The sequence below is a fragment of the Populus nigra genome, chromosome 15 (genome assembly GCF_951802175.1).
Source record: "Populus nigra chromosome 15, ddPopNigr1.1, whole genome shotgun sequence".
In the NCBI taxonomy this organism is placed as follows: Eukaryota; Viridiplantae; Streptophyta; class Magnoliopsida; order Malpighiales; family Salicaceae; genus Populus; species Populus nigra.
The window spans coordinates 10887660-10900793 of NC_084866.1; the positions used below are offsets into that span (position 1 = coordinate 10887660).

The following is a 13134-nucleotide window of genomic DNA, read 5'->3' on the forward strand; positions in this document are numbered from 1 at the left end:
ATACTAAATAAACAATCTAAAAAATTAAAGAGAAGAAATATTAATCTAAATATAAATTAAAACGTTATTTTATATATAACACACACACACACCACACACACACATAAAAAGGTGCCAATTAAAAAAAGCCAAGCAGGGCTTTATCCATTTTACAAAAGGTTTGTACAAGGACTTTTTTTTTTTGAAAATAGAATGGATGACATGTTATTTGTCTTAAAATTGTTTGAAAAAAATAAAATTAGGTGACTCACTGGTTATTTTTCCCTAGATTCTAGCCACAATGACGGTCGAAAAATCAAGAAAGATAGTTTTTTGATCTAACAACCCAAATTTTAACTCATTTTTAACTTATAACACCAATAAAACACTCAACGTATCTGTTCTTTTCGTGGGCTAAAACGATGCAAACTGAGACTTTTTTTTTGTTTAAAACCAAGGACTGAAAAATAATAAAAATAAAGTTTTGTTCTACAATTGAAATTTTAAAATATTAAAGGACTGAAAAGTTATGATTTAAAAATTAGGAACAAAGTGATTTCTTTCCTGCCACCCTTTTTGTCTTTGTTTTGCACTTTCAATTATGACTCTTCTTAATGATTTTTGATAAATTGATAATGAATTTGAGCATAAAAAAATGTAATTGAAGAGAAATAAAGTTTGAAGAAGATGATTTTAGATTTTCTGTTAATTGTTGATTGTTAAAATAAATTTGGGCTAAGCTTAAGCTTTGAAAGTGGCTATGACATCGGCCCAGTAATAAAGTAACGAAAGGAAAACTATTCGGAGATCAGAGGCTAATTGAATCACAAATATCATGCCGTTAGTCCGTGTCCTTCTTTCTTTGTGGTTAGCAAGAAATTCTAAGAATATTTCATTTTTTCACTTAATTAAGGGTATAATGGTTAATTTAGTGATATTTGAACACCAAATCAACAGTGCTATATATTATTTTCCCAAAATTTAAATTGTTAAACTCAAATGAACAATTATATTTTTATCTAAAAAAAATTATCCACACATATATTTGAATAAATACCCCATATCCAATCACATTTATAATGGTATTAATTGGATAAAAACTTTATGGTGTTGAAGGAACTTTAGCATAACTTTGAGAAAAAAAAAATTTATAACCCATAAAAAAATAAGAATATTTTTATTTATAATTTATCTTTCCTACTTGTATCTCTTTATTCCTTTAAAATGAGTCCAAGAAGTAACTAATAAGAGTCCAAGGAGTAACTAATAAGATGTCATTAGTTACTTCATAAGCATCATAAAATTACTTTTAATTTGGATCTTTTTTTTTAATGTTTAGGATGAAACTAGACTTGATATTCGGGCTACGCCGCGGGGCCAAACTATTTATTTTGCTCAAAAATCAATGTTTAGCTGTTGCAAGCATATTTTAAAAAACAAAGAAAAATGTGCAACTCAAATTATAGATCCGACTAGGTCGAATAAGCTGACTTTATTTTAATTAGATGAAAAAAATAGGAAACAATGGTCGATGGATCAAATTTAATGGTTAAAGAATCAATTCAACTCAAAAATTTAAGTTTTTAGATTAGGTTCCAAATAAAAATTTTATTATTTTTTAACACACCTCTCAAGTGAAAGTCTTTTGAGCTTGAAACTTGTACAAACTCATATTATCTTGTGCTTAATTTTTATCAAATAAATAAGGATGGTGAGATTCAAACTCGTCACTACTTGGTCATCAAGGCTCTAATACTATGTTAAAGAACCATCTCAACCTAATAGCTTAAGTTTTTAGCTTAGGTCCCAATATATGATTTATATTATTCTCTAACAGTAACAAAACATCACGAGACAACATTTGCCTATCGACCTCGTGAACTAGAGACTGACCAATTTGATAATGAAGAATATCTGAAAGTAATCGACCATACAATGCTTGAAAGTAAGGAATTTCCATGAAGGCATGATAATCTATATTATACCAGTATATATTCTGCCTATAGAAGTAGGGAATTCCACTTGCACGGTTGTTGATGAACCAAGCAGCGTAGGTACTACTCTAAGCACTTATCAACCACTACTCACTGACAATCCGTTTATGGGTGGTGGTAACTCCATATTGTAATATCCTACATCGGTGGGTGAGAACTTGGGGGAGGGTCTTATATGAGCATGCTCATCTTGACTAGTAAAACGTGTTTTGGGGCCATGCGTGGCTGCCAAGAACAAATCCGTGAGACCTGTGGGTCAAAGTGAACAATATTTTGCTAGTGGGGTGGGGTGTTACATTTGGTATCAGAGCCCGGCTCACTGGTTGTCCGTTGTGCTGACGGGGTTGTTGGGCTCCTTAAGGGGAGTGGATTGTAATATTTCACATTGGCGAGTGAGAACTTCGGGGAGGGCTTTATATGAGTATGCTCACCTTGACTAGTAAGACGCGTTTTGAGGTCATGCGTGGTTGCCATGAATAAATCTGTGAGGCCCGTGGGCCAAAGCGGATAATATCTTGCTAGTGGAGTGAGGTTTTAAATTTTGGTATCATAGCAAATGTATTTTTTTGAATACATATACTACAAATTTATGCAATAAAAATTAACTTTTTAAAATTAAGTTCAAACAAAAAATGAGTATTTTTGATTATTTGATGTGAGAAATCCTAAATTTTTTTTAAATCAGAATATGAATGCTGATAAACTGAGTGTATTTGAGGTGGTAAAATTTATGGTGATGAGAGTTTGATTTGTAATAAAATGGGGGGGGGGGGCTGTGGTTTTTGAGAGAAAAATGAAGGAAGAAGAAGAAAAAATAGGAAAGGAAAAGAGGAGGTCACTTGATAGGTTATAACTTAAATATTATCAATAAATTTATAGATAGATATTATCGACAAGATTATTTCATAAGTAATACCTATCTGTATACACTATCAGGAATATTTTGTCAGATTTCATGAAAGATGAAAAAAAAAGAAAGCTGTATTTCCCTGGCCACGTAAGAAATTACAAAAGGATACAGTATCAAACTGAAGCAAAGGATGAAGTATTCCTAGCGTAGAGGACTATCGATTGTCTCTTTTGAAATCTAAATAAATGATGAAGGGATTGTCTTTACTTTGAAAAACAGGCACACAGAATATAACTTTGTAGGAAAAACTGAGTCAGTTCACACATTTCCAAGAATTGCCATGAGAGTGTAAAGCCTACGGGGCACTCTAATCTCCTCAATATTATCACACAAGTCCAAATTGTAAGTGGTGGAGGAGGGGGGGGGGCCATACAGCCCAAATGAAAGACAACAGACACCGCTCCTCCCCTCCCCCTATCGCTCTCTCTTGATGACTGCACTGAAACTCAAAGTGATATTAACCTTCCAAGTCTAAACACATGGGATAAAACATGGATGGTTTGCAACGTTATCCATGCTTGGATATATTATATCATTATCTCTTGAAATGTGTGGATCAAACAGTGTTCTTCTTCGCCCAATTTCTCTATCATCACTTGTTAGTTGCTGCTAGTTTGTAGTGCAGTTGATGAGTACACACACAGTCACCTACTGTGTAACAAAAAGACGAAAAATAAAATAAAATAGAAATCCATATTGTGCATCCCCCCACTTAATTAGAAGAATCTCAGTGGTGACAAGTCAGCTTCCAATAGACGACGTGTCAATTTCGAAGGTCAACCTGAATTGCTTTTTTGTCTGCCACCTATCACTACAATAAAATCATATTTCATATGATCTTGAATAGTAGTACTCTTTACCTCCTTTGATTATGTTTTTATCCTATTTTACTAATATCAAATGAGACGTGGATAAAACTCAATCGGGTTGTTTGATGGATTTTTGATCAGGTGTTTTTTTTAAATATTATTTTAATTGGAAATGAAGTAAAATAATGTTTTTTTATATATAAATGTTTTATTTTTGATATTAAAACATTACAACCGTTTAAAAACATTAATTTAATATTTTTTTATATAAAAAGTAATTTAAAAATAACTTTTTAAAAAAATCATTCTCACATCTGCAAATAATTTCCATCGTTGATCAAAAGCTGAACCAAAAAAGTCCCAAAAAGTGCAGGGAGGATATGGGTAAAAAGTGTGCAGGAACCGGACCCTACTCTCGACAAACAAACAGTGATGGCAGCTATCTTAGCACCAAATTCAAAAGCAGAACTCGTGGTTGCAGCCAAACCAAAGAGAACTAAAAACACTTGAAGAGAAAGTGCATATACACCACAAGAAAAATACAAAAACCCAGTTTCAACACCTATATATATATATAGCCCACCACATAAAGCCACTTGAAGAGATGAGGGTATTATATCCCTTGAGAAATTTCTTATCCCATTACAAGTTACCCTCCTGGGCCGCCTCCAGCAGAACACAAAATCGAGAAGCTATAATTAATGGGGGCATATTTTGATGAGCAAAATGCACAGTATAGAAGTTGTTATCCACTTGTAGGTAAAAAAGAGAACCACAAGTCATAATACTGAGCTCTTCCATAGCCCATTAATTAATGTTCGACAACGCACAAACATTGCACAGTCATCTGGGTGAATGTTGAGGACGTCCTTATTGGCTATCCTTATTATCTATACGGCGAAACCAGAGGCTCCTTTCAGTCTAATCACCACCCTCGCCAACATCTTCAACTTTTCCCATGTGAGCCTCTTTCACTCCACCCCTCTGTCGCTTGTTCTGCTTTGATATTTAACTTGATAAATTTAGTTAGGTACGTTGTGCGTATATATATTATATATATACACATAAAAGAACAAGGAAAATCCACCGAGACATGAAGATGTACGCTGGATATGATCAAGTGTATATCTCCATGTCTTATGGGTTTGTTAAGCACAAAGAGACACATTCCTATTGACTGATTTGCTACATAATATATGCTTTAGAAAAGGAATTTGTGCTCCTAGCGAGATTGGAATCTCATGTTATGACTACTTGACTAGCTATACATATACACTACATAAACAGCATGTAGTTTCTTGGTTTGTTTTGTGTCTGTGATTAACAGACAGCACTCAGCGCAATCATAGCCGACCTGCAAGACCTTGATCCCACAATCATGATCACAATTATCATTGTTATCATTATGTTAATGAGAGCTTATCCAATTTAATCGATTAAACTATAGTGGCTGTTTGAGAGCACGTAGGGTAGTGGCCGATTTTATTTTGTTTGCTCTTTATAAAGTTTTTTAAATCCCATGCCCCATGTGCATGTCTCAGTTAACTACAATGTCAAAATTTGGAAGAGAAAGAGAGAGATTCCCCATGGGATGTGATGTGAGGTAGACGACTTAAAACCTTGGTGGCACACATACAAGGAAATTGGGGTCCCATCTAGGGCATTATGGACGATAACGATCATCTGTTCTCTACAATTTCCAACACTTTTGTCTTAGGATTGTTTGCCAATGACATTATGAATGATGCACATGATAGATGGCCGGATTTATTAAGTTCATAGCATTATTAAGTTCCCGCTAGGTCATGTACTAGGATGGGTCATACCAACAGTACTACTGCTGTCTTTTCTCCAGTACCAAAGTTTCTCAAATTAATTTTTAGAGACACTAAAAGTTTACTTCGATGTATGAACAGTTTGTTTTTGCTGAGTGAAAAAGTGTTTTTTTTTAAAAAAATTTAAATTATTCTTTAAATTTTTTAAATTGTTTTGATATTCTAATATCTAAAATAAATTTTAAAAAATAAAAAAAATATTATTTTCATGTATTTTAAAATGAAAAACACTTTGAAAAGCAACCGTTATCACAATACCATATAAGCTCACATGTTTTATACAAGCATAAAGAAACACTAACAACTTGTTTGACATTATTATAGTAGTTGTTTTTTAAAATATTTTTTATTTAAAAATATATCAAAAAAATTTTATTTTTGACATTAATACATTAAAACGATCTAAAAATACATATAAAAATAATTTTATAAAATAAAATTTAAATTTTTATAAAAACACTTTTCAACCATAAAACATTTTATGGGGCTAAAGATTGGTGTGAAAGGGATGGGGCGACTAGTTTCAGTGCTGGAGAAGGGAGAGTTGGGAAAGGGTAGATAGGTAGTTTTATCTTTTAGGGTTTTTTTGGTTTGTTAGGTGTTAAAGGTGATAGGGCTGTTTAAAATTTTTCTTTTTAAAAAATAATCCTTGAATTATGTTACAAGGACGTCAAGTTTATTTGATCTAAGAAACTAATTTTCAGTAAAATGTTGCAAAACATTCATACGTATATCATGGAGAAATCTTGTGACTGACAAGTACTCTGTTGGAAAGCTAGAGTGAAAGGACATTGAGTTTTGTACTTAAGCACAGAAATCTCTTGGATTATTTGTCACAATGTAGTCTACGATCGAACAACATAAAGGTGTCCAACTGGTTTGCAAATGGATTCAGTGCAGAGGGGCTACTTCTCATCCAGTAGGGTTGTTCAATGAACAACGACAATAGGATAGTTTTGCGACTAAACTTAGTAATGGTCTATTATCATATTGCATGTTTAGTCAAGTCAAGATGGTTTTCCATGTTGATTAATCTAATACTAATATTAGCAAGCAAGATTAATCATGATCAGTGTATTATAATCTCAACTCGTACTGCATTGATCATAGCTAGAGAGGAGTTGATATTGTATCCATATTGAAAAGATAGGCTAATATTTACGTAGGCTCAGAAGATATTGGGAAAAAAAGATATAAAAACTAAGCATTACTGAGATTTAGGTTTTTTTAGTGTTCTCTCTGTTACCAGAACATATATTAGGAGAAATACGACGGAATTTTTCCAAGGGCCGACAAGGGATTATAATGCTGCCATTAATGGAGGCGACAACCCGTCGATCCTACACTGGCCCTTGCAGCTTCCTGTCTCTTTCTCTCTTTCTCTCTCTCACACACACATTCTAACAAAATTGCCTATCTCTTTTTCATTCTACTATATGTGGTTGCAGGAACAGTGAACCATTGCACCTTATATAATGTAAGACTGACCTTCTCCTTCTACTTCATTGTATCTCTACTCTCCACATTTCTCCTTTACTCAAATAGCCTAACTTTTTTTTTTCCTTCCCACAAATCTCTCTCTCTCTCTCTCTCTCACCCCCAACCCCCCCCCCCCCCCCATTATAATCGATCTCCACTCATCCGTAGTTACATCAAGCCCCATCTCCAATTAATACTTGGCTAATTATTCACTCTATCTTTCTCCCTATCCCTCTAGGCTAGGGCCATGGATTTCCAACCAAACACCTCTCTACATCTAAGCCTACCAAGCAATCAACTAAACCTAGAACTTGTACTCGAGCCATCCTCTTCTTCTTCATCATCACCTCATAGTCCGGCAGAACCTCGAATTTTCTCATGCAACTACTGCCGAAGAAAGTTTTATAGCTCACAAGCTCTTGGGGGTCACCAAAATGCTCATAAGCTTGAGAGAACCTTGGCCAAAAAGAGCCGAGAGATGAGTTCATCCGTACGGGCTCATGGAAGATCGAACCCACGGTCAGGATCGTCTTCTTGCATGAGTGGGCCAAGCTTTCCTCGACATCATGAACCAGCCATAGCAAGGTTCGAGCACCATGGACATGCTGGTAGGTTTGTTGGTGACGCGAGCTATGACAGGACAGAGATGAATTATGGTTCCATAGAAGGTGCAGGGGGTTCTTGGTCCCTGGTATATAGAACCGAAAATGTTCAAGAAGAGTTGAGCCAGCTAGATTTGTCTTTAAGGCTTTGAAATCTTGTAGTACTTCTAACTTCATTTTCGAAGATTTCTTTTTTATTGTTCACTTTAATGTTTGATATGCATGATATTTTAATTAAATCTTAAAAACAGAAAAGCTTTAAATGTGGAGAGTCAGAAAATCGGATGGAATGTCTTTTGGGAAAAAAAAAAAAGATTTTGAATTTTATAAATAGAGCTTAACTTTTGTCTTCCACTAGATAAGTATTACGCTGCTGTGGGCCGGTCTAAATTTTTTCAACACAATAAAATGATATTCAAATGATAATAATATGAGAGAAATCATGTTAAATTTACTAAACCATTTCTCCTGGTATATGACTGAAAAACCTGTAGAAATAAAAGCGAAAAAAAATTATAAAGTTTAAGAATTAATAACTTAATATCAAAGATAACCCATTATACCCTGACACATGTATTTATTTTTAAATAATATTTAATAACTTGTGATTTGAGATATGAAGTAGAGATAATCCAACAAAATAAAGAAAAAAAAAACAAATCAAGAAGTTCAAAGCCTAATAATTTAATGTTAAGTGATGAAAATAAATAAAAAATTTAAAAAGACCCTAAAAAAAATTGAACTTAAACCAGGTACATCATCAAAACTAATAGACCAAGTTATGAGATTAAGATTATCCTGTAAAAGACAAACATGAAAAAACCACAAAGAAAATTTTCAAATCATAAAAAAAGTAAACTTTTAAAAAATTAAAATTAAAACAATAAGGACTAAACAATGCATAAAAATAATTGAAAGAAATTATTCAATGACTAAATTGAAAAATAAAATAAATGGAGAAAAGAATAAAAAATACACAATAAAAAATAAAGATCAAAATTAAAAACCAAATAACACAAAAAGGATAAACGCAACTCAAAACAAATATGAACCATTGAATTCGGTCGAAAATAATGGTGCAATTTGAATAATGGAGCTTTTCAATTTAGATGTTCGTACCTTCTTGTTCTGTTTTATACTTTCAAAGCCATTGGTGTATATTACCATAGAAATTTTTTTAAAAATAAAACCATGGCTGATGGGTGGCATTTTTTAGGTCAAATTTAAAATGAGTTCCATTTACTTGTAGTGTTAAGTTTTCTTTTGAAAATTATTATCCTATATAAATTTTTTAACATAAAACATCAACAAAATTCAAACAAATAAATATGAAGAAAAAATTAATATCAAAGAACCATTAATTGACTTATTTGCTGTGAAATGAAAATCTTTTTATCCTACATAAAAAGAAAAATAATACAAGATTGTCTTGTATTTTGTCAAAGAACCATTGTCCCATTCAATTTAGCTCAGCTCGAGATCAAGCACAAACGCGAGCATGGGTCATAAGTCCTAAGTCTTAGATTTTAGTTCTTAAATCTTGAGTTTGAGTTTGAGTTTTTTAGCTAACTTATTTTATAATTAAATTTGAGTTTACTATAAAATATTTCCTTGATCTATTAAAAATTATTTTTTATCAATCCATTTCTATATCTATCTCATGAATAAACAGTCTGAATAGTCGTCCTCTTTTTCTTCTCTCGAATAGTTTTCTAAAGGAAAAAAGTTTTGTTAAGGCAAACTAAATGCCACATTTTAAAATTTTTATGAAGGTAATTAAGACAAAACAATGAAAATTAGTTTTCGTAATTACCAGAACATTTTTGCATCAATTTTGGTTTTAAAAGTTATTATAAAAAAGGGTTGAAGAAGAGGTGTTTTAAACATTTTACATTAGCTCTCAAGTCTTCAACCTTTTTCTTTTTTTTTTCAATTTTATTTGCCTTTTTTTGTTTTTGTCCCTCGTATATTGAGTTCATTCTTTATTTGATTCGTAACTTTTAAAGGAATTACATGCTTATGCTTTAAAAGTATAGTTGTTGGAATAATGAGAAAGAGTTTTGCACCAAAATATAAATAATAAAGTTTTAAAAACAAATGATCTAAATTGATAATAACAAATTTCTAGTTTACATTGGCTTTAAGTTTCTTAAACAAGTAAGTATTATAGCTATAATATGATTGTATTCAAATTATATAATTATCTTTATATATCATGGTATGCATGTTAGGATTCAAGTTTGCATATAATTTTTATTTATATGCCTAGAACGCATGCTACGTTACTTATTTGATTAGATATAATTGCATGATTGACTAAACAAAATGATCTACAGAAAAAATACATATTATATGTGTTAAATAATATTTATGTGGTCTTATTTATTAAGGATAGAATAGTACTTTCAGTTTGACCTATATATACTCTATTTGTATTTAGGTTAAGACTAAGCATTCATAATATACAGATTATTCAGAATTCTAGCCTCCTTTCTCTATTTGATCTCAATTAATTTAACATGGTATCAGAGCTGGTTTTATGAAACGAGGCTTAATCCCAAGCAAATTTTTTGGAGTGATATTTTGTCTTCCGCTTCTGCAAAATTTGGTATTTCGTCAGTTTCTGCAATTATTTTGGTATTTCGTCTACCCTTCAGCTTTTGCAATTTGGTATTTGCGTTCAGTTTCTGCAAATTGGTTTTGTGTTTTGGAGTAATCATTTAATTTTGAGAAGATATTTGTTTAGTTTCTGCAATCTCTGTTCAGTTTCTGCAATTTGGTATTTTGTTTTCCGCTGCTTTTGCATTCTGGTTCTCTGTGATTGTTAATTATGGCTACTGAAAGAGATGATTCACTTCAGTCTGTGAGTGTGAGGTTGGATGGGAAGAACTATTCGTATTGGAGCTATGTAATGCGAAATTTTCTTAAGGGTAAAAAGATGTGGGGGTATGTTAGTGGAACTTATATAATACCTAAGAATATTGAGGAGGGGGATGTTGTTTTGATAGATACATGGGAAGCAAATAATGCAAAGATCATTACTTGGATCAACAATTCTGTTGAGCATTCGATAGGTACACAGTTGGCGAAGTATGAGACAGCAAAAGAGGTTTGGGATCATCTGCAAAGGTTATTCACGCAATCAAATTTTGCAAAACAGTACCAATTAGAGAATGACATACGAGCTCTTCATCAGAAGAATATGAGTATTCAAGAGTTTTATTCTGCTATGACAGATCTTTGGGATCAATTGGCTCTTACAGAATCAGCAGAATTAAAGGCATGTGGTGCCTATATTGAGCGTAGAGAGCAGCAACGATTGGTACAGTTTTTAACAGCGCTTCGCAGTGACTTCGAAGGACTTAGAGGTTCAATTCTGCATCGTACTCCACTGCCTTCTGTTGACTCTGTTGTCAGTGAGTTATTGGCTGAAGAAATACGTCTTCAGTCTTATTCTGAAAAGGGAATTCTTTCTGCTTCAAATCCTTCTGTACTAGCAGTACCTTCTAAGCCATTCTCTAATCATCAGAACAAGCCTTACACAAGGGTTGGCTTTGATGAGTGCAGTTTCTGTAAGCAGAAAGGTCATTGGAAGGCTCAGTGTCCTAAGTTGAGACAGCAGAATCAAGCTTGGAAGTCTAGCAGTCAGTCACAATCTAATGCTCATCGACCACCTCAGGGTTATAAACCACCACACCACAATACTGCAGCATTAGCTTCCCCAGGCTCTATTACCGATCCTAATACTTTGGCTGAGCAATTTCAGAAGTTTCTCTCCTTGCAGCCACAAGCAATGTCCTCTTCTTCCATAGGTCAGTTGCCTCATAATTCCTCAGGTATGTCACACTCTGAATGGGTCTTGGATTCTGGTGCTTCCCATCATATGTCTCCAGATTCCTCATCTTTTACCTCAGTGTCCCCTTTGTCCTCCATTCCTGTTATGACTGCTGATGGCACTCCCATGCCCTTAGCAGGTGTTGGTTCTGTTGTCACACCTCACTTGTCTCTCCCTAATGTTTATCTTATTCCAAAACTCAAATTGAATCTTGCGTCTGTTGGTCAAATATGTGATTCTGGTGATTATTTAGTCATGTTTTCTGGTTCTTTTTGTTGTGTACAGGATCTGCAGTCTCAGAAGCTGATTGGGACAGGCCGTAGGGAGAATGGACTATATATTTTGGATGAGTTAAAAGTGCCAGTTGCTGCTGCTACCGCTGCTGCTGCTACTGCTGATTTGTCTTCTTTTCGTTTGAGTCTTTCATCTTCTAGTTTTTATTTATGGCATTCCCGTCTAGGTCATGTTTCATCTTCTCGTTTGAGATTTTTGGCATCCACAGGAGCTTTAGGAAATTTGAAAACTTGTGACATTTCTGATTGTAGTGGATGTAAATTGGCAAAATTTTCTGCTTTACCTTTTAATCGAAGTATTTCTGTTTCATCTTCACCATTTGATTTGATTCATTCTGATGTATGGGGACCTTCTCCTGTTTCCACAAAAGGAGGGTCTCGATATTATGTCTCTTTTATTGATGATCATACTCGTTATTGTTGGGTTTATTTAATGAAACATCGTTCTGAATTCTTTGACATATATGCAGCTTTTCGAGCTCTTATCAAAACTCAACATTCTGCTGTGATCAAATGCTTTAGATGTGATTTGGGTGGGGAATACACCTCTAATAAATTTTGTCAAATGCTTGCCTTAGATGGAACCATCCACCAAACTTCATGTACAGATACTCCTGAACAAAATGGTGTAGCTGAAAGAAAACATAGGCACATTGTTGAAACTGCTCGTTCTCTCTTGTTGTCTGCCTTTGTTCCTAGTGAGTTTTGGGGAGAAGCTGTTCTTACTGCTGTAAGTTTGATTAATACAATTCCATCTTCTCATAGTTTGGGTCTATCTCCTTTTGAAAAGTTATATGGGCATGTCCCTGATTATTCCTCATTTAGAGTTTTTGGTTGTACTTGTTTCGTTCTTCGTCCTCATGTAGAACGCAGTAAGTTATCCTCTCGATCCGCTATTTGTGTCTTTCTAGGTTATGGTGAAGGTAAAAAGGGGTATCGTTGTTTTGATCCAATAACTCAGAAACTTTATGTGTCTCGTCATGTTGTCTTCCTTGAGCATATACCTTTCTTTTCTATTCCATCCACTACTCATAGCCTGACAAAATCTGATCTTATTCATATAGATCCTTTTTCTGAGGATTCTGGTAATGATACCTCTCCCTATGTTCGATCAATTTGTACTCATAACTCTGCAGGTACTGGTACTTTACTCTCTAGCACATCTGAAGCTCCATTCTCATCTACAGCCCCTCAAGCTTCATCTGAGATTGTTGATCCACCTCCACGTCAGTCCATCCGCATTCGTAAGTCCACAAAACTACCAGATTTTGCTTATTCTTGTTATTCTTCATCATTTACTTCCTTTTTAGCTTCTATTCATTGTCTCTTTGAGCCCTCTTCCTATAAAGAGGCAATTCTTGATCCGCTTTGGCAGCAAGCTATGGATGAGGAACTTTC

At 33.8% G+C, this 13134-nt stretch overlaps 1 protein-coding gene across 1 annotated transcript; it reads left to right on the plus strand.

Annotated features, from left to right (window-relative positions):
• Positions 1 to 7147: 7147 nt before the first annotated feature.
• LOC133673652 (zinc finger protein 2-like) lies at positions 7148 to 7812 on the plus strand. The gene has a single exon (XM_062094488.1). The coding sequence runs from the start codon at positions 7254 to 7256 to the stop codon at positions 7758 to 7760; it is 507 nt and encodes a 168-aa protein (XP_061950472.1). The 5' UTR covers positions 7148 to 7253; the 3' UTR covers positions 7761 to 7812.
• The last annotated feature ends 5322 nt before the right edge of the window (positions 7813 to 13134 follow it).